A 25,536-nucleotide genomic window follows, 5' to 3' on the forward strand; every position below is an offset into this window, starting at 1 on the left:
AATGTTGTTAAACAGATGCATCTACATGGGTAAATGCAATTTTTAAAAAAGGGGAGGAAGGACCTGGAAGGAAATTGTATTTGTTCAGCAAGTACTACATCTAGGCTCTTTTATGTTTCCCATTTACACATATAATTGTTTCATCTCAGAACATGATTAAGCCCATGAGTAGGATACTTTCTTGAAAGATTTTCATTTTAGGATTGAAGTACTTCATTTTTGTGACCTCCTATAGTTTAATTTTAGCATACCCTAATACTTCCATATGCAATTTCAGTGTGAGAGACAATATAATAATGCTTCAAAGGATTAATACAAAGATTCAAATCTTTCCTCTCTAAAGATAAATAATGTAAACAATTCATTTAAAAAAATAGCTTCACCCACTCCTAAAGTTTGTTGAGTAAGCACTCTGGATATGATTGTGAGAAAGAACTCCATGAGCAACTGAAATTGAGCAAGTACATCATTCTTCATGAAAAAGGAAATTGCAACTTTAATAAGTAATTGTAATATGCTATTCCAATATTTCTTAAATTAAGAAATGGAGATTATTCTTTCTATCACTTCAGTTGTACATATTTTTATCAGAGTTTATCTTCCCATCAACGATAAAGAATGATGTATGGTGCCCAAACAAATGTACAACAGGATAATGTAGACCCAAGTGACACTAAAATAATTTACCCTATCTTAAAATGTCATCTGTTGTCATTGTCTCATAAGTGGTAGAACACAATTTTAACGATATCTAGAATGTATTTATTATCTAAAACACTACAGACAAAATGAAATATATTTTATGTGTGTATCAAAAGAATTTCTTTGCCATAAGTGAAAATAAGTTACACAGTATAATTTGTTATATTTAGATTTTCCATTCAAGGTAAAGTAATTTGAATTGAGCTTATTCACTAAATGTAAATAAAACAGTCCATTTAAGTGTCACAGATACGAGCAAAATATACCAATAAAGATTGCAGTTGTTTTTTTTTAATAAAGCAGATGTCATGCTAATCCAAAGGCACAAATACATCTTAATTATTTAAAATAAGAAACATAAAATAAAGGTAAGATTATAAAGTTATAATTAATTGTTGGCACTCAAATAAATAATCTTATTAATAAAATCTTTCTATTTATATAAATGTTAAATCAAAGACTAAGATTCATGTAAAGTTTGCTGGATCAAATAGTCTTTGAAAAATGCTTATATAGGTATTAATATTAAAAATAAGGGAAAACTAGAGAAACATTACATTAATGTTAGACTTAGCATCAATAGAATGGCAATAAATCAATCCACAAAAATAATAAACTTTTAGAAGTCACAATTCTAAATTCTTTTGCTGATCATTGTAAAATGCGTTGACACATAAATTTGTGCCAGTTTTAAAAACAAAATATTTATCAAAATGCTGATATTACTGTTCTTTCTTATATGTTGTTGAATATAGATTGTCATTGCCTAATTGCACATAACCTATCAAGAAATACCAATATTTTCAGTGATATTTTTCTTCTTTGTTTGAATTAGCATAGGGTTCTTATTATTTAACCCTACATATTATATTCAGTCAACTCTTTTGACATTTTATACTAACATTTAAGAGTACTCTCAGACAGTAGAAATAATATTTATACAGTTATGTGGCATGTTTAATCTAGAACAAGAATGAAAAATAAGAACAGATTATTTCAGTTCTACTCATATTTTACAATTTACTACAAGAATCTCTTATTTGGAAACTTTTACAAATAGAGTAAGTTGGAGCATTCCATTGAAATGTTATTATTTTTTTAAATCACAGTATTGCCTTGCTTCTGAATGGCATAGATTTCAAAGACAAGAGATAAGGACCACCCAGACAACTGAAACAGTGCACTTGAAACAGTCTGTCTACAATTAGTTTCAAATTATCTGCTAACCTCAGATCATTATTCCACATTAGTGGCAAGAAATTTAACAGCATATATATGTATATGTATATATAGATATGTATATATATAAAAGAAATATTTAAGTAAATTGCTTTACATGGAAAGTCCAAAGAAACGAGAGAGACAGAACTTTCAAATTGAAGAAACACAAAAATATTTGTTCTTTATTATGATTTCTCTGCTCTTGAAGTATAGCACAAATATAATAGTAAACATGCTAAACTGGTTTCTCAGTTTTCCTAATTCTTCCACCATTATTAGTTTAAAACCAGCCCTATCCAGGAAAAATTAGCATTCATGGCTATTGCTTCATGGACATTTTACTATGCTTGTTTACTTTGCACAAACAAATTCAAGTACTTTGACTAGTTATAGCACATTGGTACAAAAGGGGGAAAAACAGTCAAATAAAGCAAAGAGATGATCAGAGAAACATGAATTAAATAGCAACAGTCAAATCCATCAAAAGACCAGGTGGATAATTTCTATTCAAATTCCTAGGTAGGCACAGGAATTCTTTTTCTTCAGAATATGCCAGAAAAAAATATCAAGGGGAGATTCCTGCACTATAATCCTGTGAATTATGGCAACAACACTGGAGATTTAGTGCATGAACGTGCAGATGGACACATTCTGTGCTGCTAATAACTAAAGGTTTGTAAAATTAGTTGGTTGTCTCTCCTTGCCTAATAGTTTCAAGCACTTTGTAAATAAAAGTGTTCATGAGTAGCATTAATATTGCATTTAATATATCACCAAATTATCTCTATAGAGAGACACGGGAAGAAGGTTGACCTGCACTGTTAAAACTCTCCTCCAATGTTCTATTGGTATGCATTCCCCAACCAGTCAATATTTGATCTATAATACCACCTGAAACACTAAAGATTATGGATGTAATGGGGCCTAAAGAAACCTTTGGCTCTCTAGGGTAACAAATAATCTAAAACCTGCTCCCAACTGGTATGTATATTTATAATCATAAATAACATTTATTTTACCTTACATACGAGTGAAAATCATGTTTTAGTCTTTTAGCTCTCCTCTGGGAGCTTGCATAGCTTGGAAGTTCATAAGTATTTTATTCTGGTACAGGCCCTAAAAGTAATATTAGAAAGTTTGTGTTGAATAGCCGAGGAATTTCTTCAACCAAAGTTGTTTATCAAAATCTTAAAGTGACTTCGAGCTACAACGCCCAAAAGAAAAACAGATAGTGGCAATTCAGTTGTTTATCACTGACACTTTTATGGCATGTTTACATGTTACTTTCTTCTTTATTTAACCACTAAGAATTTTAATTTCCATTAGCCAATTACATTTAATGATGATTCCCTGTAACACTGGGAAAATGAATTTTTAAACCAAGATTATCTAAAACAGTGGTCAAAAAAATGTATCTGAGGATATGGTTTGAAATATTTCAACACTAAGGACTTACTTTTTTGATAAAATTATTTTAAAGGTAAAATATAATCACATATTTATAAATATATCAAGACAACATTGATATTGTTACCATTTCAATTTACTTTATTTGAAGCTGAGGGCAGAAATCAATATTATTTTCACTTGCAATACATTTATTTTTTGTGTAATCCATTGTGAGTGATTATGGCATATATAAAGAGAGAGATTTACGGAATCTTTCTAATCTAATTTTACACACAACTGATATTCGTTCAAATGGGTAACAATTTTGATCTGGCAATTCAGTCTATCAAAACTTAACATCCAAATAGCACTGTAACTATAACTTAGAATTTTCCAAAGTTTCTCTCAATTTTTAATATCTGCTAAAGATAACTGGCTCCTTCAAGCCCAAGTTCCCTGAAATTCTCCTGATAATTATTAACTGTTTTCATCTTAAACTGAAATCCACGTTAATAATCTGTTTACCCAAGATAGGATGAAAAACATGCAGGGCTTTCTTATACATTTAGCTCACAAAGCTTTTTTTTCCTTAAACCCCTATTTGTGGGAGAGGTTGTCGATGAAATATATAGTCCTTAAGAAACAGAGCACTTTAGCTGTATAATAAATTGCAGTATTTCAATCACAGAATCAAATTGATACCCAAGAGTTGGTGCCAGTCAGGTCTCTATATTGAAATTCATAACAAAATAAACAACAACAATAACAACAACAACAAAAGGTAATGGAACATGGGCAGGAATATTTGATCATATGTATATGTGTACAAGCTATTCCAAGCTAGAAGTTTCCCAAGAAATTAAGGTAAATGGAATAGTTTTGGTCATAGGGTCACTGCAATCCAAATGCTCTTTGTAGCATGTTCAAGCCTCTGTGATCTTGGTGTTATGCTTTGCTATCGTCTTCTTTTGATTGTATGATGTCGTTAGAAACCTTAATTTCTATAGTTTCTGGATTTAAGACTTCTTTTCCATTTTCTTCTTTTAAAGGCAATTTTCTGGAAGGAAGTATAAAATAATGAACTTCATTTTCTAATGCAGTTTGAGTGGTACTCCCTAATACTAAGTTACTGCCTTATAGAAGTCAATATCTACAATTATTAGAATGAAAAAAATCAGATTTGTTAAAGTAATATCAAAATGATAGAAAAATAATTAGACAATATTATCCATTGTAAAAATGTGATGTACTGCAAAATGATGAATGAAACAATTTGTAGTTTTAGATGAACCAAATCGTTCACTATAGGGTGGCTTAGATTTGGTAACCAGTTATTGATACATAAAATAGAATTGTTTAGAATCTAAACAAGCCAGCATTTTTTTTTTTTTTTTATTCATGAGACAGAAAGAGAGAGAGAGGCAAAGGGAGAAACAGGGTCCCCATGGAGCAGGGAGCCCAATGCGGGACTCTATCCTAGGATCCCGGGATCATGACCTGAGCCAAAGGCAGATGCTTAACCGACTGAGCCACCCAGGCCCCCACAAGCCAGTATTTTTATATGTCAACTAGATGAGTTACTACTTCCTAAGTTTTTTCAAATAAAAATCATTAATAGTTGCTGCCATATTCTGTTACATACTTCAAAAGCTGGGGGAATTAGCTATGTTCTTTGGAACTTAATGAAAGTAAGCGGCGCCTGGGTGGCTCAGTCGTTAAGTGTCTGCCTTCAGCTCAGGTCATGATCCCAGGCTCCTGGGATCGAGCCCTGCATCAGGCTCCCTGCTCCGCGGGAAGCCTGCTTCTCCCTCTCCCACTCCACCTGCTTGTGTTCCCTCTCTCACTGTCTCTCTCTCTGTCAAATAAATAAAATCTTTAAAAAAAAAAAAGAAAGTAAATATATTTCAGGACTTTCTCACTTTTTTACATTTATTGTATATGTTTTCTTTAATTGGTCTCTTTTCACTATTATTTTTGTTGTTATTTTTGTATCATTTATATGCACATTTTTTAAGAATTGCTTTCAATTATAACCTATGAAGGAAAACAAGCTTGCTTGCTTGCTTTCTTCTTCTTCTTCTTCTTCTTCTTCTTCTTCTTCTTCTTCATCTTCTTCTTCTTCTTCTTCTTCTTCTTCTTCTTCTTCTTCTTCTTTTTAAGATTTTACTTATTTAGTTGAGAGAGCAAGAGCAGGGGAAGGGGCAGAGGGAGAGGGGGAAGTAGACTCCCCATTCAGTGGGAAGCCTGATGCAGGGCTTGATCCCAGGAGCCTGGAATCATGACCTGAGCTGAAGGCCAACACTTAACTGACTGAGCCACTCAGGTGGCCCTTTATTTTTTAACAATAGCTTCACAAATCTTACTATGATGACAATGATTCAAGATGTATAGTTTTTTCTACCGGTCTTGAGTCCAATGGTTTATGATTATGCCTTATTTACACAGCTTTGGGGGGAAGATTTCCTCCCTTGACAAAATATTTTTTCCACATCAAAAACAAATTCCAGTTCAATTCCGTACTTTAAGGTCACAATTTTGTGGGGTAGTGAATGCTACTATGCTAGTTTCTCTGGGATTTATGTGTGATTTCTTTTCTGTTTTTGAATGAGAAGAGCAAGCCATTATGTTCTGAAGATCAAAGCTTTTATGTGAAAATTAACCAATTACAAGTAAGTCATGGGTAAATGTTACTATGTCGCATTGCTGGGAAGGAAACAGCATCTACTTTATACCTATTAGGGCAGGCTATTTTATGCGTATTATAAATAATGCTTTCACAGTCCTTCCGTTCACCCACTCCCAAGTACGGCAAATATTGATAATAAAAGATAAAATCAATAAGGTCACTTCTAAGCAGCAAAATGTAGAGAAATTTAGAGCTTGGGTGGGAGGTTAGCATAATACTTAATATATTTTTACTCAAAGAATTTTAACACTGGAATTAACCAGTGTTTTCAACTAATTCTTGGATGACGAATTTTTGCATGCATAGTTTTCACTACTTACATTTATGTTAAATTGCTTTCTTTAAAGATTACAGTTAATTCTATTATTTTTATGTTGAGTATTTCTTTTCTATAATTGAGGATTGGAGTAGTTATTAGATCATCTTTTTTTGTTTTTGCTTTATTTTTTGTATTTTCAAGTTTTTATTTAAACTCCAGTTAGTTAACATATAGTGTAGTATTAGTTTTGGGAGTAGAATTTAGTGATTCATCATTTACATATAATACCCAGTTCTTAGCTAGTTTTCATACGCACCAATCTCTCATTGTAAGTGTTAATCAACAGATAGAAATGTGTTTTATGTGTAAAATTTTGCTTCATTGAAAAGACTTCTAACTTCTGAAGGAAAAACCATAGAACCCACCTTGTAAAAGCTGCCTCTACAAGAGTAAACTTCAATTTAGAAGGTAATAATCTCTAAATGCAGTCACTGACATGACCTGAGGATTTATACGAAAATTTAGCTACAGAGTAATACTTTGTATTTCTCTAAATAGTAATTATTTCAGCCCCTTGAGAGCAGATAGCAGACGTTTCTGAAATAAGTTATTTTCTTCACTTGTGACAACACACAGCCTTCCATTTAGGATGAGAAACCCAAATCAAATTTCTCTGTAAGTGTTTGCTGGTAAAGAAAAAGGAATCCTTAAAAAAATAAACAAAAAAAAACCCAATATAATTTAGAAGTAATTTTAGTGAGCAGTATTTAAAGAATAATGTGATAGTCATGGTTTTGTTTGTATTCAATATATTCCATAGAATACTATTATCACTCCTTAGTAATGTCTTTGGCTTTAATCATTTTAACTTTCATGTTGTCTGAACATCATCTTTGCACATGTTCATCATCTTTGCAGATTTAGTTGAAATATCTGCTATGGCTATAATGGAGCTCTGATGGGTATAGAAAGAAGTAAATAATATAATCTTGAATGGAGAGCAAGCACCATTTCCTATATAGACATTAAAATGATAGACAATTTGGGATGTCTGGGTGGCTCAGTCGGTTAAGCATCTGCCTTTGGCTCAGGTCATGACCCCAGGGTCCTGGGATCGAGCTCGGCATCAGGGACCTTGCTCAGCAAGGAGCCTGCTTCTCCCTCTGCCTGCCTCTGTCTCTCTCTCTCTGATAAATAAATAAAATCTTTAAAAAAATAAAAAATGATAGACAATTTAACAGTATTTCTTCTTCTTTCTAATGAATATTCTTTCTTTTTAAAGTAGACTTGTGTACATTTTCACACTATTAATTTTTATTTTAAATTGTGATATTCATATTCAGAGTAATGGCTAATTTCCTGACCCTTTTATATTTCAGTAAAAATCACATTTTGAAAGTATCACTTTCTTTTTTTAAAGATTTATTTTTTTTATTTTTTATTTTTTTTAAGATTTTATTTATTTATTTGAGAGAGAGTGAGAGAGCAAGCAGGGCTGGGGCAGAGGAAGAAGCAGATTCCCCATTGAGCAGGGGCCCCAAAGCTGGACTCAATCCCAGGACCCTGGGATCATGACCTGGGCCAAAGGTAGATGCTTAACCACTGAGCCACCCAGGTGCCCCTTATTTATTTATTTTAGAGAGAGAGAGGAGTGCATGAGTGGGGGAGGGGCAAGGGCAAAGGGAGAGGGAAAGAGAATCTCATGCAGACTGCCCACTGAGTACAGAGGCAGACACAGGCTCAATCTCACAACCCCGAGATCATGAGTTAAACTGAAATCAAGAGTCAGATACTTAACTTTAACTGACTGAGCACTCCTGGTGCCCTGAAAGTATCACTTTCTTAAAAAGTAAAATAAGTGTAAGAAAATCCAACTCTAACATGATCCATCTTTTTGACATTTTTACATAAAATTATAAATATGTGTTTGAACAGTAGATTTTCTCTGGCATTGATATAAAATTTTCATATGTAATGTCTCTCTAGAAAATGGTTTTCGATATTCTCATCTATTTTCTTTGAAAAAGAAATATTTTTCTACTTGATGTTATTTGTAAGTATATGCTACAAGGAATGATAATGTTATCATTTTACAAATATTTATCCAAAAATAATAAAGCATTTGAAGCTACTTACTCAGGTTCTGTTAGTGGTGTGGTTTCATTTGGCTCATTTACTGGGCTCCCATCCTCATGATTAGTGATTCTTTCATCCTCTGTTCTCATCTCCACTATTGGTTCTTTCGATCCATCTTTCCTAGAAAAATAAACAAACAAGAAAACCTTACTTATGTAATGTAAAAATAGATGCATTACATAGTTTAGAATCTCCACATAATCCCACCTCCCCCTGCCAAAAATTCAGCATGGTCAGATTAAGAATACCCTAAGAATTTTTTTTTTTCATTTAAATTCATCTCAACCACATAATTTTCACTCAGAAAAAATAGAAAGGAGAAATTCCATTTTATCTAGGATTCTTTTTTTTCATCAAAATTGTGTTAATTTTTTGGAAAAGTCCAAATTTTAAATTTGATTGTGCAGTTTATTTTGGAAAATAAATAAAAAATATTTTGTTAAAGGAAATTATGACATGAAATAGCTTTTCCCCCCTAAGAAGCCATATGCTTTAGATTTTTTTAATTTGAAATATAGCATCAGAAATATTGCTTCTATATTAATATTTAGAAGATAAAATTTATATATATGAGATGTAGCATTGTTTTAAATGTTTTTTATGAATTATATGAATGATTTTAACTTTAATATGATATTGACTTTACATATTCATGTTTTCAAGAAAATAGTTTACATAAAAACAATATTATAACACATATGCATGATGTTTTCATTTGTAATTTCAAATCCATGTCATCTTTATTGGATTTTTAAAATATGAGAATAAGTGTAATTTTACATAATTGTGGAATTTTCATAAAATTAGAAAGTTGACTGCAAAGTTTCATTCCTCAAAAAATGAACAAAAAGAAAGAAAAACAAGGAAGGCATTTAGTGATGATAAAGGGTAAAGTGAGATAAAAGCGTTGAGAATGATACACTCATAATGCAGATTATAATTATGGCACAAATACAAAAAAAAAATGTAAGGGAGGGATAGGGGTCCTCACATACCCAGGGACATAGTCTTACCATACAATCTTGCAACTGTACTCTAACATATTTACCCAAATGAACTGAAAACTTATGCCCATGCAAAAATCTCCACATGAATGTTTATAGAAGTTTTATCATAACTGCCCCAAATTGGAACCAACTAAAATGTCCTTCAACGGGTGAATGGATAAACAAACTGTGGTACATCCATACAATTGGTTATTATTCAGCAATAAAGAGAAATGAGCTATCTAGCCACAAAAAGACCTGGGAGAACTTTAAATGCATATTCATAAGGAAAATAAGCCAGTCTGAAAAGGCTACATACTATGTAATCCCAATTACACTGAATTCTGTAAAAAGCAAAGTTATAGAGAAAATAAAAAGATCACTGTTTGCCGGAGGTTGAAGGTGAGGGAGTGATGTAATGATGGAGCACTAGGCACATTAAATCTATTTAATATTGTAATGACAAATATATGACATTAAAATTAGTTCTTAAAAATCAAGTAAACTAAGAGTACATACAAAATAAATCAAACAACCAAACCCCAACAATGGCACAAATATTTAACATACCTTACAAATGCTGACTCTCAAACAGGAAAATATTGAGAATGATAAAAAACTTTTGATCAGGTGGCAGGTTTGATATCGCTCTTATTTCAGTATGTAGGTCCTTCACATACATACACTTCAAAATCTGACGAATGGATGTTAATAGAAATGGAAGAAAACCTAGAACTCTATAATCTAGAGTTAATAGTGAAGAACCTTTTATACCTCTAAAATGCAAATGTCTGTGAGACCTGGTGATTCTGATGTGTTCAGCAACCTGAATAGGGACTCCAAGGAAGCAAAATCTATATAGTAGTAAAGATGATTAAAGAGCCCACCACCATTAAATTTTAGTTTTATGTTGTTTTGTTTGCTATTGTTTTTTGCAAACAAGAAACAACAGCAATGATTGATTCTTTTAAAAAATTCTTTATGATATCAATGCCCTTGATGACATAGAGGATGATACTGTTTGGAAAAATGTGGCTATTGCTGACTTTGAGCAAAAAAGTGATTCAAAGTGTTGGATTTTATGTTTATATTAACAGGTGCAGATCTAGGGGTGTGAATTAAATAAAATAGAATGCAAAAAAAAGAAGATAGTGAATTTGGATTTTAATTGTATCCTCCTTATTGAAAATAATACATAAGCAAACCACTTTAAACTAGAAATAATAAAATAAACATTACTAAAAGGAAATTAAAAGAGTTACAAGAGAACATGGGTGAGTTGTCTTAAAATCCTTATCTTTGTTTTTAGTGATCTTTTACATTTTTAATTAGCTAGTGTATTCATATATTACAGAATTCTACAAAGGGTATATAGAGAAAGGTACACTTCCCTACCATTCCTATTTACAGGATATTAAGTTACCTATCATAGAGGCAAGCACATTTTCAAACTGTTTTCCAGAGACATTCCTTCTATTCATATACTAGCATATATGCGTGAAAATGCAGGGAGTTATTTTTATACAAATGGTACATACTAACTGAATATAATTTTGCCTTTTCAATGAACGCTAGAACATTTAGAGCTGCCTCTTTCTTTTTCATGGCACATACTATCCCATTGTATGTATGCACTATATATTTGGCCAGTGTCCAACCAACAGACATTTAGGTTGTTTCCAATATCTTCTATTACAATAAATACTATAAGGAGTATGAAATGCATATTTTCCTTACCCTTAGGTGAAAATATCTGAAGCACACATATAATTTCCATGAGTCTAATGCCTCTCTTGTATAAATTATATTTAATTATACTTGAAATGATATCAGAATTATTACTGATATTTTCTGTCGAATTATAAAAAAAATGGTAAGGCGATATTTTATTTAAATTGGCATAAAAATGTATGCCACAATTTATGGACAATTTCACAATCAATAGACTGGTAAAAACTAAATAAATTCCTGCCGGGTTTCTAGAACTGATTATTGAGCAGGAAATGACAAGTACAGCAGAAGAGTTAAAATGATGTGCCCTGGGACCAAACTAGCTGACTCTCACTAACTCATGGCATAAGCATTTCTCTGTCCTGTTGCCTGGATAGTAAAACAGAGATGATATGACACCAAACTAATTTCCTCAGTGTTTAGAATAGTGCCTGACATATATGCGCTGAATCAGTAACTGTCTTCAGTATTCTAGGAGGGCAAGGAGGATTTATGTAGGGAAATACATTACTAAAACTTGCAACTTCAACTAATTAAAGGAAAAAAAAATGAAAATATCTCAAAACACACTAAGAAAGAAAGATTCATAAAATTCATCGGTTCTCAAATAAAAATGGAAAGTATTCATATAATTAATGGCATCATAAGCAAAACTCAAACTTTGAAATAGACTGGGGAAAATATTTGCAACAAATATGATGTCAAATAATTAAGGGTCATATTATATAATTTAAAAAGTTAGAGAAAAGTTAAATAACTCCATGAACATGTGTACAGAATATGAACAAGAAACTCCCTGAAGAAATAAAGTGACCAAAGAGAAATCATAAAACAAATAAGCTCAGACTTAACCTGGATCAGAAAAATGCAAATTTTAAACGATATCTTTCACTTATTATATTGACAAAAATAAACATAAATTGATAATATTTAATGTTTGTTTAAAAAGCTATAGAGAAATATATATTCTCTGATTTTATTAACAGTATGAGTTAGTATAGAATTTTGTGGGCAATTTGTTAGTATTTTTCAGTTTTGATTTACATTCCCTGTCTAGGAGCATAATGTACATTTACAACAAGATTTATATAAAAGTTAAGTTCAAACTCATATTATACTTCAATATGATAAAATATTGAAAGTTTCATCTAAATTGTCATCAAAGACAAGGGGATAAATGCATTATGGTAATTGATATTATAGAATACTACTTATTTATAAAAAGAATGAGCCAGAAATTTACATGCTGAAAAGGTACCTTTTGAAGCTTCATTGCTATCTGAGAAAACATTGCAATAATAGATGTACATATATATGTGCATATTAATGCATAGCAGTGTGTGTGTGTGTGTATGTGTACATAAATTAGATTCAATTCTTACCTTTGCTTCCTATAGATAAGGTATTTATTTCCTCTAGCTTCTTTCAGGAATTTTTCTTTATCTTTGAATTTCTGTAGTTTGAAAATGATATGACTAAGTATAGTTTTTGTTGTTTTATTTTGTTTTGTTTTGGGCATTTGCACTCCTCAACGTTCTCTGAGCTTCCTGGATCTGTAGTTTTGTGTCAGATATTTATTTGGGGAAGTTCTCAGTCATTAATGTTTCAGATATTTCTGTTCGGTCTCTATTTCTTCTCCTTCTGGTATTCCTATTACACATATGTTTCACCTTGTGTAGTTGTCCCATAGTTCTTTTTCTGTGGATTTTTTTCAGTCTTTATTCTGTTTGCTTTTTTTTTTTTTTTTTTTTTAAGAGAGAGAGGCAGGGAGGTTCAGAGGGAGAGAGAGAGAGAGAGAATCTTAAGCAGGCTCCATGCCCAGCACAGAGCCCAACATGGAGCTCGATATCACAACCCTGAGATCATGACCTGAGCTGAAATCAAGAGTTGGATGTTTAACCGACTGAGCCACCCAGGTGTCCCTCTGTTTGCTTTTAAGTTTTGGTATTTTCTATTAAGATCTCCACAAAGCTCAGAGATTCTTTCTTCAGCTATGTCTGGTTTACTAGTAAGCTCCTCAGGGACATTCTTCATTTCTATTAGGATGTTTTTGGTCTCTAGCACTTCTTTTGGATTCTTCTTCAGAGTTTCCATCTCTCCGCTATATGGCCCATCTCTCATGCTGTCCTATAGTGTTCTCACCATATTAATCATATACTTTAAAAAAATCATCCCTGCCTTCTCTGAATCTAGCCCTGATGCTAGTTCTACCTCTTCAAAATGATTGTTGCCTTGAGTATACCTCTTGATCCTGGGACATGATGTACTGGTTAGAAGGAACTGCTAAATATAGGCATTTACTAATGTGGTGGAATAGTGGGGTATGGAGAGGGTGCATTCAATAATCCTATCATTATGCCTCAGTCATTAGTAAGTCTGCACCCCTGGACTCTAAACTTCACCATTGTTTCTCGGGACTCCCCCCCTGAAATGAGTCAGGATGGTTGGAGTGGACTGGAGTTATATATTTGCCTTCTCTCACCTGGTAGTAAAGGGGGCTGGTTTGGATATCTCTCTGTACATTGAAAAGCCATTTTCACACACACACACACACACACACACACACACTCTGGCTAATTACTTTCTATTAGTTTTTAATATTTTAGTTCCTTTACAACTTAAGTCTAACCAGGAAAATTCTTTCTTTTTTTTTATTTATAAAAATAGCATTTATAACAGAAACTATTTATTCATCCATTTCATTGTTTTTTTAACTGAAACGTGTTTCCCAGCAGAGTAAAAGCTAGATGATGGAAGGGACTAGTTTGCTTTTCTTCACAGTTGTATCTCTCGGGCTTAGAATAGTGCCTGACTATGTAGGTGTTCAATAAATATTTATTAGCATAAATTAATGCTTGGGCGGACAAGAGTATAAGCATAGTTTGATAAAGTACAAATCATTCACCATTTTTATTAGATAAATGATGAGAATGCAAGATAAAGGTAAGTTTAATTTAAATGTATAAGAGCCAAATAATGGAATATTCTAGAACTTTACATGAATGACATTCTGTATGCCACTGACTTTAATTTCTCTTTTCTGGAACTTGATATTCTTTAAACAAGAATACTCTAAGTGTGTAATTAACATATTCTGTAAAAATCTGCACAGTCTTATAATTGTGATAACATGAAAGTACTAGTCTAAGAATACTTCCGATCATGTTTAGAGGCCAGTAGAGATCCAGTCCATCCAAATCAGTTATATTCTATTTCCCATTGTGATTTTATGTAACATTTTTGAGAAAAAAAAACTATAATATCTCCCCAATTCGAACAATGAATTTTTGAAAACAGAGTTGAAAACTATTTTCCCAAAGCAGGGGAAATGACAATATAAAAAGTTATGATGGATAACAAACACAGAATGAACGCCGTGTTTTCAACTTCCCAAGTCTTTAAGGTTAATTAAACCCAGCAGGACTTACACACCAAAGTGTTGATGGATAAACTACCAATTAATAGAGTGAAATAAAAATAAATGGCAGAACTTGAATATACCTCATTGTTTTGCACACAGTCACCAATATCCCTCCAGTTAATTAAGACAAAAACATGATTTCTCTTTCTTTCACCCCAAAGCCAAATCAATCAATAGTAGTTGACTCTTCCTCAGCTATATCTAGACTCCAAACATTTCTATCTGCCTATAGTACTACTACCTTGGTCCAAAAGAATATCATTTTTTACCTGGGGTATTTCAAGATCCTCCCACTCAATCTTTCTGATTCTAAATCTTTCCTCTGCACCTATCAACCTTCCAGTAATTCATTCTTCACAAGCAGCTAAAGTAATCTTTAAACACGTACTGGCGGTGCCCGGTTCGCTTAGTCAGTTAAGTGTCTGATCTTTGGTTTCGGATAAGGTCATGATCTCAGGTTGTGAGATCAAGCCCTGCATGGGGAGCCTCCTTGGGATTCTCTCCCTCTCCCTCACCCTCTTTTCCTATCCCAGCTCTCTCTCTCTCTCCCTCTCTCTCAAATAAATAAATAAATAAATAAATAAATAAATAAATAAAATCAATATAGCAATATAGCAATCAGTGTATTTATATATGATTATGCTATAAACACAGGGTTTTCTCAATATGCGGAAAAAAAGGCTAGAACTGAGTTTGGTATATATTTATTTAGTTAATAATACAATGTAAAAACACAGCAGGTTATTAAAAAGTAGACTTTGTTCTAATGAGGAAAGCAGGAGATACTGGATAGTGAATTGATCCCACTATGTTTACTATGGCACACATTACTATCCCATTCAAGTGTGAAGCAGAGCCTGATTTCTGTTTGTTCTTTGCTGTGTTGTGTCCAACAAGTAAGTAGGTGGCATTTTGATTGTGAAATGAATCTAATTTTTTTGAAATGAAAATGTATGTTATCTAATTTAGCATCTCATGAAGTGAAAATATCCCTTATAGAGAGTCCATAAGAAGTAGTCATAGACAAATTGCATAGTAGGATTGAAATAGGATTGGAGATGTAAACAAAACAAAACAAAACAAAAATGCAGCATGAAGAATGGATTTTCCTATATTGCTAAGCCTAGAAATTAATGCATGGGGCTCTACATGCCTAAATGTATGTATAGAAAGACAAATAGAAATGACTCAACAATAAAAAATAAATGAATTACTGATAAACAGAACACCACGAATGAACCTTAAAACATGATTGAATGAAAAAAGCCAGACACAAAAGAGTAAATATTACAGGAATCAATTTTTATCAAGTTCTATAGCAGCTAAAAGTTATTTATGATGAAAAGAATCAGACTAGTAGTTGCCTGGAGCAGGGGGAGGAATATGAGTTGTCTGGGTAGAAACATTAGAGAAATTTTGAGGATGGTGTTAAGTTTCTGAATTTTGATAGGGCTTGGGTTATACAGATATAAACGTGTCAAAACTCATCAAATAGAACACTTTATGAATTTTACTCTATGCAAGTTTTACCTAAAGAAAATATTAACAAAACTGCATGCAATGCTAGGCAAGTTGAACTGTGTAGGGTTAAGTGTACGGATACACTTTGGATTGAAGAATAGATAAATATGGGATAAGAGAAATATAATGAAATATCTTTTGGAGAATCCAAGTAGTTGATAAATGGGTGTTGGCTATAAAATTCTTTTAACTCTTTTGTATGTTTTAGACATGTAACAGAAAGACTGTAAGATTTAAAAGGTAAAAGAAATGTTCTTAATTCTTAAGAATAGTTATTTTTGATTACAGGGTTTAATATACACACATATGTATATGTATACAAACACACATACACATACACATAAACATTGTGTGTTTATATTATATGTGAGTGTGCATGTTCTCCTGTGCCTTCTAACTTTTTTATTTCATTGAGCCTATTGTACTTTTGAGATTAGGTTCAAATCTAGCAAAACACCACCAACCCAAACAAAAAGTATTAAAACCTCTTAGTTGTCCTTTCACATGACAAAGGAGTTCCCTATAGTACTCAGCTCTATGTATCTTCCTGGAATTCATATTCTAATTGAATGAGATGCTACAGAGAGTGCCAAATTCTAACATGTAGTCATCTTTTGATCAAAATTTGGAAGATTAAGTTCAGAATCCATACTAATGTATCGCATAGCACATATAACATCGCTATACAATCTCGAAACCTCTATTTAGTCATCTCCTGCACTTGAAAGAATTGGCATAATTTATGTTTTTACTCAGTTTACCCCAGTTTTTAACTCAGATTACTGTTGGTGTCCTTCTTTTATTCAATATAAACTGAAAAATGGTGGGAGAAATCATAAATACATTTGTACCACTGTCTATATTTCTATTTCTATTTCTTTTTTTCCTACTGCTATTTAAATCATGACTAATTATTTTTTGTGTGGATCCCATTTTAAGATTTATTTTTTAATAGTTCGGTTTCAAAAGCATTTGGCTCTACAACATGTTATATTTAAGGTCATACAGACTTAAGATCGGAAAGCAGACAGTACAGTGTCCAATGGTCTTGGAGTTGAGCTCTTTACTCTGCTCAGGAAAAAAGTCCCCGAACCAAGTCTGCAAGCTTGACTATAGCACTTTTTTTTTAAGATTTTATTTATTTATTTGAGAGAGAGAGAATGAGATACAGAGCACATGAGAGGGAGGAGGGTCAGAGGGAGAAGCAGACTCCCTGCCGAGCAGGGAACCCGATGCGGGGCTCAATCCCAGGACTCCAGGATCATGACCTGAGCCGAAGGCAGTCGCTTAACCACTGAGCCACCCAGGCTTCCGACTATAGCACTTCTGTGATGTAATGCGCTGTGAGTATCTGCTACTTACAGGTATGCAGCTTTTCCTTCTTCGAGTTCTTTACTTTTCCCGCTAGAGCCACTCTTCTTCCCGCACATTCTCCTCGTGATGCACATCAATAACCCACATTGTCTAATAAAGAAGCAGCTGACGTCCGTTACCACAAGGATTAGCAAGAGTGCCGCCACACCCAGGCCAATGACTGCTCCGAGCCCAAGACCATTAAAAAGCGTATCTTAAAAAATAAAAGAAAATGATTTTACTAAGCTCCAAACTGGAAAAAATAGACAGTTATTTTGAAAATAAATCTTAACTGAAGAGACAGGAAAAAAGTGATGGTCACTGGCAAATTTTAATCCCATAATTGTTGGGAACCATTCTCTGGCTTTTGAACAATATTTTAAGCAACGGACATGTGAATGATTTGCAATATTTTTTCAAACTTTATTTAGGAAGAAAACTCTTAAGTAGCTCTCTTTCCAATATACTTTTTGATTCCCCGAGGGGAAGATAGTGAATATTATCACATCCCCAACTGTACTGTATCAGAAAGTCACAACCATTAATGGATCACCACATTGCTAGAAGGAAAATACAGTCAAAACTCCTGTAAGAAAAGATTAAATGAATGTTCTATACGGAATTATCTTAGTTTTAAGTCTTAAACTTGCAAATTATGTCTGCTCCAAGCACTTTGTTTTGACAGAGAACACATTTTAAAATATCTGTATATGAATATTTTGAGAATCATAATTTTAGAATAAATGGTTTCCTTGTATTTTTTTCAGTTAATATTTTAATAAATCACATTAGACTAGAGGCAAACTTTTGCAGAGCTACGGTACTTGTGACCTTTCCGAAGCTTATCATGGGAAGGTAGGGGACGATGGGAGCCATTTTCCCTTGATGTGTGGTTGCAGAAATTCCTGAAAGTCATACAGAAATTATCCATGGAAAAGATGACTGGGAATAGGATAGAATATGCTGATTAAGCAGAAATAGCAAGGAGGAGAGTGGTAGTGAAGATGAATCAAGTAGTTGTAGATGTGGGTAGACTACACAGCCACATCAGTGTTGGCACAAAAATAAGCACCATGGAAAGAGATTAAACTGGAGATGCTGTGTTATCTAGAGGGAAAAGAATAGGATTCTTATAAGACAATTTTAGAGAATTACTCGAAATGATTCTTTTTTAAAAAACTTTATTTGACAGAGAGTGCACACACAAGCAGGGGGAGCGGCAGGCAGAGGGAGAGGGATAAGCAGGCTTCCCACCTAGCCTAGCTGGGAGCCCCACATAGGGCTCGATCCCAGGACCCTGGCATCATGATCTGAGCCGAAGGCAGACGCTTAATCCACTGAGCCATCCAGGCACCTCTATTTAAAGTGATTCTTAACCCAATTATGTTAACATGTGTATACATAACATTATAAAATTATAATTCTCCTTTTTAATGATAAAATGCATTTATTACTCAGCATCATAATGGCATCTTAATAATATAAGAGATGTGTAATGCAAGTGACAGACAGGGACAGATGCAGACTTGATTTGGAGAAAACCACTTCTGAAAAAATACATATGTAAAACAAAGTTTTTCTAAGTTATATTTTTAAAATTCGGTGTAATATTTTAATAATGACTTGAAGAGATTGTGATCTAAAGGAATCGATATAACTTTTTATTTTAAATCAATAAGCTGGTGCTGAATGACGACACACCTGTCTGAATCTTAGTTGATTTTTCTTTTTTTTTTTTTAATTTTATTTATTTATTTGACAGAGAGAGACACAGCGAGAGAGGGAATACAAGCAGGGGAGAGGGAGAAGCAGGCTTCCCGCAGAGCGGGGAGCCCGGTGCGGGGCTTGATCCCAGGACTCTGGGATCATGACCTGAGCCGAAGGCAGACGCCTAACGACTGAGCCACCCAGGCGCCACCTCTTAGTTGATTTTTCTACTGAATGACTGAGCCTCGCATCTATATTTATCTCCCCCCCCCACCCAGGAAACACATGTTTTATTAAAAAAAAATCATTCTATCCATGACATCTTTCCTGGCACTTTCCCCAGCGACTCTGTGGTTGACCTGTGCTAAAACATGGAGGTTCTTCTACAGCATCTCCGTGAAGTTACAGGTGAGAATTCCTTAAGTATTGAATCAACAAACTTACAGCCCCCATGCCCAAGCAAGTATACTTTTGATTGTAATTCTTTTATTTCTGATAAAGAAAAACAGGAGACAAACATATAATTGTGTTAGAGGAAAATTAATTTTTTCCTGCCATTTTCAGAATCCCCGTTCCCCATCAAACTTTACCATACTACTTAGGTAGTGATAGTTTAGGAAAATTGCCTAGCTAAGATCCAGAGAAATTACTAGTTTCCATAGCACTGTTCTCATATCACATGAACCCACTTTGAGGAAAGACTGAAGAGACAATTAAAAATCATTTTATACATTTTCTTCCATTATCCATTTTTAAATATATAAATGAGTCTTACCTGAATGTACCATTACAATATAATAAGGACAATTCACCTAATGAAATTTCTTTGACTACATGTCAAGCTAAATTTTTTTTTCAAAATCCACAGGAATTCATTTTGATATACTGCACATGATTCAACTACCAAAGCTCAGAAAAGAGGAGTTGAAATTATGAATCTGATTGGGCATTAGACCCTCTGGACATATTGACTCAATAATCCTGTGCTTTAAACCAGTCACTCCTCTTCCACTTCACTTAGGTCCTTCTCACATGCAGAACGGTTCTAGACAATAAATCCCACAGATCAACGATGATCTACCTGGCCCATTATTAGATCTTCATTTACCTTTTTTTTTTTTTTCCTAAATGTAAGTTCCACACCCAGCATAGAGTCCAATGCAGGGCTTGAACTCACAACCCTGGGATTGAGATCTGAGCTGAGATCAAGAGTTGGACACTTAACCCTCTGAGCCAACAGGCACCCTTTTATTTACCTTTTTTTTTTAAGTATGAAGAGACTGGCTTTCTACTTAAATGCACTGAACCTGGTGTCCATCACATATTGCTGTAAAATCTTGGGTGAGGCAGCTAAATTCTCTAAGACTGAGATGCCACTTTATTAAAATGAGGGCAATTACAGAAACAGCAACAATCACAAACTAGATCATAGGGTTTTTGGAAAGACTGTTGTGAATATAATAATGTACTTAATACCTCTATCACTTATTGCTCAGGTCAGAGTAAAAATCTAACAAGTATTGGCAATAGTATTATTATTATTATTATTATTATTACTACTACTACTACTACTATTATTTTGCTATTGTAAAATACTAGGGAAATGAGGTTTTGGTGGAAAAAATAGACCATCTAAAGTTAAACTAGTCTATGGACGCCTGGGTGGCCCAGTTGGTTAAGCGACTGCCTTTGGCTCAGGTCATGGTCCCGGAGTCCTGGGATCGAGTCCCACATCGGGTTCCTGGCTCGGCGGGGAGCCTGCTTCTCCCTCTGACCCTCTCCCCTCTCATGCTGTTTCTCTCTCTCTCTCTCTTTCTCAAATAAATAAATAAATAAAATCTTAAAATATAGATATTTAAAGTTAAACTAGTCTATAAACATATTTCTTTCATCAGCACCCTAAGGTGGGACACGATCTCTTATTAAACACTGATTATTCTCTTGAGAATACAGTCATTTTTACTTATGTTTAGCTAGTTAGCTTTTAAATGATAAATATTTTATTTGTGACCCTTTTAGCACTAAACCAGCATATCGCTCTGCTTCATTTCCATCTTTAGAAAAGCTCTTAGAAACATTATATTTGTAAAGCACCTTATGGTAAAGGAATATTGATGCTAAAATAGCTATTACTTTTTTTTTTCCCCTAGGGAAACAAAATTATACCTTTTAAACTCATGATTATAAATGTTGAAGGTTACTTGAAGTTATTTTTATGGAAAACCAAATTTGTTTTGTCATTGCAGAGAATAGGATGTATAGCAAGTAGGTTTATGTAATAGATATTTAATTTTCTTTTAAAAGTTATGTTTTTTTTAATTGGCTTAAGAATGTATTTAAATGCTAATATTTTCTCACATCCCATGAAGTTAGGCTATAATAACTATGAAAGCCAAATTTTCTAATTTTTTTTTTTCTGACACCTATTTATTCTGGTGGGGAAGTTTACTTATTTGTCTTTGGCTTTTTCACAGACAAAATCATGACCACATGTAAAATTACATCACTAGGATTTGGGGACTAACAATGATTTATTTTTTCAGTAACATACAGAAAATACTTTCTTTTTAAGTTAATTCGTTTTTTTTTTTTTAAGATTTTTTATTTATTTGTCAGAGAGAGAGAGAGCACAAGCAGGGGGAGTGGGAGAGGGAGAAGCAGGCTCCCTGCTGAGCAAGGAGCCCGATGTGGGACTCGATCCCAGGACCCTGGGATCATGACCCGAGCTGAAGGCAGACACTTAACCGACTGAGCCACTCAGGCGTCCCTCAATTACAGTTTTAATTATTGAATTAATTGAGACTGAACATAGCAATCATTTAAAGGATTTTAAGTTCAACTTTTCTTTTTTAGCTTTCCAGAATATTTACACATGTGTTTTACAATATATGATATTTTATGATAATTTTTACAACTCCATCACATAGGAAAACAATGTTATCAGCTCTACTTTACAGATAAGGAAATTGAGGTCCAGAGAGGGCAGTGGCCTAAGTCACAGGATAACCCTTGATATTAGATTAGTACAAATGAAGACTATGTAGCTTCAGGTTTTATATTGTTTATACCTGTGTTAGATTTATGTTGTGTATCATCAAATAATCAGGAGAGGAATAACATAGTAAATAAATTAAAATGTGTAGTTTCTTACAGAAAAGTGTCCATTTTTCCCCTATACTGCTAGACAAGGAACAACTATTTAAATGATGTACAATAATATAAATAATTTTTTTATGTATTCTTGCTATTAGCTCTTTGTACTGCTCTTTGAAAAAGGGAATTTTATATTAGAATTTAATAAGAATAAATAATTTAGGAATTATAAAGTTTAAACATTTATTTTTTGGTATATATTTTATTATTGAAAGCAAATAGGAGAATCAGGCTGACTGAATTTCTATAACTTTCCTCCCACCTGACCTTCTGTCACATGAGATTTAGAAATTGGCAAGCTGAATCAATACAAGTCCCCAGACCTTTGTGTAATTACATCTTAACTGAAATAAACACATACAATCAAAGCATTAAAATAAGAAAAGAGAACTTCATTTTAAATTTTGTCACATGCATGTTTTCATGTTCCTGTTGTAGAAATTAACTCACAACTAAAACACTGAATTAATTTTCTGTGAAATTTATTGCAACTGATAATACTAGTTTTTCAAAAACCTGTATACTACATTCATAAAACTGGTCTTGCTTTTTGACTCCTTAGATAGTTTAGTATTTTATTTACCTATTATTCTATGTGTACATAACATCTTCTCCAAATAGATTGAGAATGACTTTCAGACTTGGAAAAGTAATAAAAACATGAAGAAAAAAAATTTTTTTTAATCTAATAGGTCCGAAAAATGGAGATTTCATTTTTGCTCTCAGAATAGTGGTAGCTATTTCCATGAGAGATATTCCTAAGTATCAGTAAGTAAATAGTGTATGAAAAACAAGAAGACATTCAAAAACCTTTTGGTGTTTCTCATAACATCGCTAGGTACTATATATTCCAATAACGCAGGAGGTATACTTGTCTCCTGCTTCTATGTTCTTCCTTCATCCTGCTCAGAGTAACACACTTTCAAACATCAATTGGTCTATGGAAAATCTAGGTGTAAATCTATACACATATATGTCCTATCTGAAAAGAGGTGAAGCAGGTAGCTTTCTGCAATTGGGCTCCATCTGAGCCATGATGGTCAGCTACTTTAAAATCAGACATCTGGGTTATCTCAAGATTTTGCAGCTGCATAGTTAAAAAAAAAAAAAAAGACTATCAAACCATTTATGCTTCACAAACCTTCCTTGAGTACTGCCTAATTAGTGTAGTACATATGTATGATATGTACTAAAATCGAACTAATAAAAATTAACATAAATCTTTAGGTTTATACATCCTTTTAAGTCCTTTTCTACTTACGAAGTACAAGTTCCTAAAATTTAATTTCATTTCATTAACACAACCAAAGAACAAAAGAGTAAAATTTTTATATTAACTAGGGCATACAGTTAATAGTAAGCGCTTTCACCAGGATTATGGTAATCTTGCATTATAGAAGGCATACTCTAGGGTAATATACCCTTAAAAAAAAAGACATTGCACTAATTTAAAAACCAACTACCATCCCTAAGGATTTCACACAGTTTCTCATCGTGTTGTTAGACGAGCTGTTTTCAAAAACCACCTGTCACTTACAGACTTGGGAATTATCTTAAATTGGTAAATTAATGTTTTGTGATTTTTCTCCTAGGATCAGCCAAATTAACAAAGTATAAAAAGTGTAGCAGAGAGAGCAAAAGTATAGAAATGAGACAAGGGTCTAGACTGGTTCAACAAAATATTTTTTTTAAAAGTTATACAAATTTTAATAAGTTTCACAATTTCAAAAACGATGGGAATACAAAAAATAAAGTCTAATTACAACATTCCCCCAGCACAGACAAAGCTGCAGCCTTTACATTTCTTGACATTAACCCACTTGTCAAGAAAGAAAATAGCATTTTCCAACCCATGGAGTTGTGTAGAGAAATGTCTTATTATGCATTTATAAGACTTTCTATTCTCTACTGGGAATACTGACCTGCTAAACAGAACCTAAATCATGTGAAATTTGTCTTTGGACTTGATAGTCTTCTCTCCACTAAACTAAATGGGGACTCAGGCATGTGTAAATGTGATATTTATATATTGTAGGTATTTAGAAAAAATCATTACAAATATCTGTTTTTATATATTTGAAAAAAAAACCACATGACTTTCAGGTCAACTTGGTAGGTGTAATCACAAATAAAAAAAAAGTAAGCTTTGATTTATTCATATCATAAAATTCACTATTAAAGAGGGAAGTGTTAAAACCAATGATATTACAATCTGAGCACAACATCTCACACTATTTCCATTTCTCTAAATACCACATTTCTCTTCTATGTCATGACCATGGGCCTCCTGCATTATGGTGCCTGGTGTTCATCCCTGAATTGATGGATCCATTCCATTTTGATTCATATTTAATTTCCCTGTTTGAAACAAAGGCTTGGACTTCTGAGGTTTCCAATATCTGGTTAATACCCATTAAACTGTATTAATTAGAAAAAAGGAGAACATCATTACAAATTGCCTCAGCAAGGAGGATTAAAAATACTATTTTCCATTAATTTAAAAAATTTAAAAATCAAATAGCAAACTCAAGAGCCACTGTTAATTGGATTTTATATTTTTCATCCCCTCTAAGCTACTTTTATTATTGCTTCCCCATACACCCAGAAAAAAATGGAGTGTACCCTCCTAAGATATATGTTTTTCATTTAAATTATAAACAGGTAATATTTTATAACATATTTATACTTTGATAGAAACAATGCAATGTATTGTTCATACGTTTTTGTGGCTCACACACTGCAATTAGATATAATTAAATCATAATTATAATTTTATTCTGTTTCATTATCGATAAAATGTAGGTAATAATTCTCACGTATCCTAGCTAAAATATGCTTTGAGAATCATACTATGAAAATGGTTTGGGAATTCCAAAGAACTGCACAAATGCATTATTATTTTATTTGTTATACTTACTACTTTATGCTCACTTTGTTTATAGTAACTTCTTATTTTATTTGTTTACAGTATTTTCTTTTAAAAAAATAGAACTTCTCTACTTTTACCCAAAACCTTCCTAGATTTTAGAAGCTTAAACATTTGAATATTGCTAACATTCATGAACTATGATGCATAAAAATAATTGTAAATACATATTTACATTTTACAAATGATTTTTATTGTTGTTTTTGATAAATTATCTTCATTAACATATAAGGTTTAAGATCATTTTCATTCTTGTGGTTTTAGATGTGCATTTCACTGTGACTAGAACTCAACATTGTTAAATATTATCCTTTTTTATTTGTCCGTTATTCATATAGCAAGTTA

At 32.9% G+C, this 25,536-nt stretch overlaps 1 protein-coding gene across 1 annotated transcript in view; it reads right to left on the reverse strand.

The window, feature by feature from the left end:
* Positions 1-3,458: 3,458 nt before the first annotated feature.
* Positions 3,459-25,536, reverse strand: part of NCAM2 (neural cell adhesion molecule 2) — a 516,332-nt gene continuing 494,254 nt past the window's right edge. The window contains exons 16-18 of the mRNA XM_045902626.3: positions 17,415-17,619; positions 8,394-8,513; positions 3,459-4,369 (exon numbers count right to left, since the gene is read on the reverse strand). Of these exons, the coding sequence (XP_045758582.1) occupies positions 4,258-4,369; positions 8,394-8,513; positions 17,415-17,619 (437 nt within the window). The 3' untranslated portion in view covers positions 3,459-4,257. The remainder of the gene's footprint in view (positions 4,370-8,393; positions 8,514-17,414; positions 17,620-25,536) is intronic.

The sequence above is a fragment of the Mirounga angustirostris genome, unplaced genomic scaffold (genome assembly GCF_029215605.1).
Source record: "Mirounga angustirostris isolate CCGP_5_RB_7025 unplaced genomic scaffold, mMirAng1.0.hap1 SCAF_1, whole genome shotgun sequence".
Lineage (NCBI taxonomy): Eukaryota > Metazoa > Chordata > Mammalia > Carnivora > Phocidae > Mirounga > Mirounga angustirostris.